The sequence below is a fragment of the Phaseolus vulgaris genome, chromosome 4 (genome assembly GCF_051622355.1).
Source record: "Phaseolus vulgaris cultivar YP4 chromosome 4, ASM5162235v1, whole genome shotgun sequence".
In the NCBI taxonomy this organism is placed as follows: domain Eukaryota; kingdom Viridiplantae; phylum Streptophyta; class Magnoliopsida; order Fabales; family Fabaceae; genus Phaseolus; species Phaseolus vulgaris.
In genome coordinates, this window is record NC_143501.1 from 28,761,768 (window position 1) to 28,764,444 (window position 2,677).

General features: G+C 37.2%; 1 protein-coding gene across 1 annotated transcript; it reads right to left on the reverse strand.

Moving 5' to 3' along the window:
* Positions 1–292: 292 nt before the first annotated feature.
* On the reverse strand, positions 293–1,350 carry LOC137837458 (chlorophyll a-b binding protein, chloroplastic). The gene has a single exon (XM_068646443.1). The coding sequence runs from the start codon at positions 1,199–1,201 to the stop codon at positions 407–409; it is 795 nt and encodes a 264-aa protein (XP_068502544.1). The 5' UTR covers positions 1,202–1,350; the 3' UTR covers positions 293–406.
* Positions 1,351–2,677: the final 1,327 nt, after the last annotated feature.

Here is a 2,677-nt window from a genome sequence, read left to right on the forward strand (position 1 = left end):
AAAGTGTTACATAAAAAATGCGTGGAAGTTTAGTTAAGTTTTACCATTTTTTTATATTTTTTTTTTCAAATAACCAATTTTCACTAACTTTCTTGTCTTTTCACTCCGAACAAACAAATGGGAAGGTGTATTTTATAAATTAAATTTAAAATAAGGATTAGAAAGTTTGAAAAGAGATTTTAGATTTTATAACCTAACACACGCTTCCTAATATATGTTTAAGATTTGTGATTTGAGTTTTAGTTAGTTTGGTTAATAAAGTACTCAAACAATCAAATTTTGGACATCCAAATGGACTAAATAGAGAGGCGTGTAATATAAATAATATAATTCACAATCACTCTACAAATAAAATAAAATTCACAAGTTTTCTTTTTCTTGTTCTTTCTCTGTTGTTTCTTTTTTATCACTTTCCAGGAACAAAGTTGGTGGCATAGGCCCAGGCATTGTTGTTGACTGGGTCAGCAAGGTGATCTGCAAGGTTTTCCAAAGGTCCCTTTCCAGTGACAATGGCTTGAACGAAGAAACCAAACATGGAGAACATGGCCAATCTCCCATTCTTCAACTCTTTAACCTTCAACTCAGCAAAGGCCTCTGGGTCATCAGCAAGGCCCAATGGGTCGAAGCTCCCACCCGGGTAGATTGGGTCAGTCACCTCACCCAAAGGCCCACCAGCAATGCGATAACCCTCCACTGCACCCATCAAGATCACCTGTGTGGCCCAGATGGCAAGGATGCTCTGTGCATGGACTAAGCTTGGGTTGCCCAAGTAGTCAAGCCCACCCTCACTGAATATCTGAGACCCAGCCTTGAACCACACGGCCTCTCCGAACTTCACACCGTTGCGGGCCAAGAGTTCTGGGAACACACAACCCAAAGCTCCCAACATAGCCCATCTGGAGTGAATGACTTCCAGTTCACGGTTTTTGGCAAAAGTCTCTGGGTCAGCAGAAAGGCCAGCAGTGTCCCAGCCGTAGTCACCTGGGAATTGGCCAGTGAGGTAGGAAGGGGCCTCACCGGAGAATGGGCCCAAGTACTTGACGCGATCTGGGCCGTACCATGGGCTTCCAGAAGAAACCGACTTGGAGGCTGTCTTCCTCATGGAAATCCTTCCACCAGAGATGTCGGGGGTGGCAGGGGAAAGCTTGATGGCTTGGCCTGCCAGTGACGGTGAAGAGAGAGCCATTGTGGAAGCAGCCATTGTGGTGTTTGTATTGCAGAATAAATAAAAGAATTAAAAGGTTTGTAAGTGAATGAATGAGTTTTGTTAATGCATGTATTCCTATTATATAACTTCAACATCAATGGGTTTTTATCTTTACGAGATCTATACCTCATTTTCTATTGGTTTGGTGTATCCATTTTGTCCACTTGTCGATTTCTAACCCTTTGTTTTCATCCGTTCACAACACAGATGAAGTATCTTATAAAATATCACTCAAGCAAATCCTATCCAATAAAAAGTTGCCACTTGTGATTTTGGATAGGCTACGTCCAATATATTCATGCATTAATAATGTCGCCATTTCATATCCACATAAATTCCTGTGACTTAGTAATTCTAATATTTTCATACATCTCCAATATTATACATGCATTAATAATGTCAGCATTTCATATCCACATAAATTGATGTGACTTAGAAATTCTAAGATTTTCATACATCTCCAATGTATATTTACTCCAATTACATCAGATGCTTCTAATTTATGATTTATTTATCTGTAATATTTCTACTTAAATTAAGTTTTTCGTATTTTTATATATTTTTTAAAATTTAATCTAAATTTAAAATTATATCTTGTATTTTATTATATTTAAATTATGAGTATGATTTTGCAATATAATATATATATATATATAAAATTAGATAATCTAATTAATAAAGTACAATTTATGACTATTTAAAAGAAGAGTCATTACTCATTGATATACGTTCACATAGGTCATAATTAAAAATGCATTAAACATGATCATACTTATAATAATACTTAGACAAGATAATTCAGCCACGTAAATTTCAAACACAACATTATAATATAAAGATATCTAAAATATTAAATAATTAAATTTCTACTTTTATATGATTTATTTGTAAATAACACATCTGTAATATTTTTATCCAGAGTTGCTTCCATATGATTAAGATAATGGAATAAGTGATTTTGTTCTCTTTAAACCATCAAGTGAATACATATATAATATGTTAGGTATAGAATATGACAATGAAATTAACTTTTTTTTCAAAATTATGTATACTTGTTGATCCTGCCGGTTGACCTAGCGCAAGAGCGTTGCCTCGTCACGATCTTCCTCACCAGCTTGACACCACGTGCCCTTCAAGTCCACACCACAGATAGCCTCTCTGAGAACCTGAAAACACAAGGTGGCGCCTGTGCGGCCGGTGGCGCTCCGACGCTCAAGTCAGTAACAAGAACACCCAAAAACTGAGAGAAAACTATACTCGGTAGAACCGTACTAAAGTGCAAATTCTGTTAAGTTTACCTTTATAGCTAGGTTTTTTCTCTCTCCAGGCAGTTACGCTTTGGACGCGTGGCTCGCATCCAACCCTGCACGTGTCATCATCTGGGCTGGGATAACTGGTAGTACCCAGCCCTACACGTGTCATCATCTGAGCTAGGATAACTTGAGCGTCATTTCTATGTAGCATCCAACC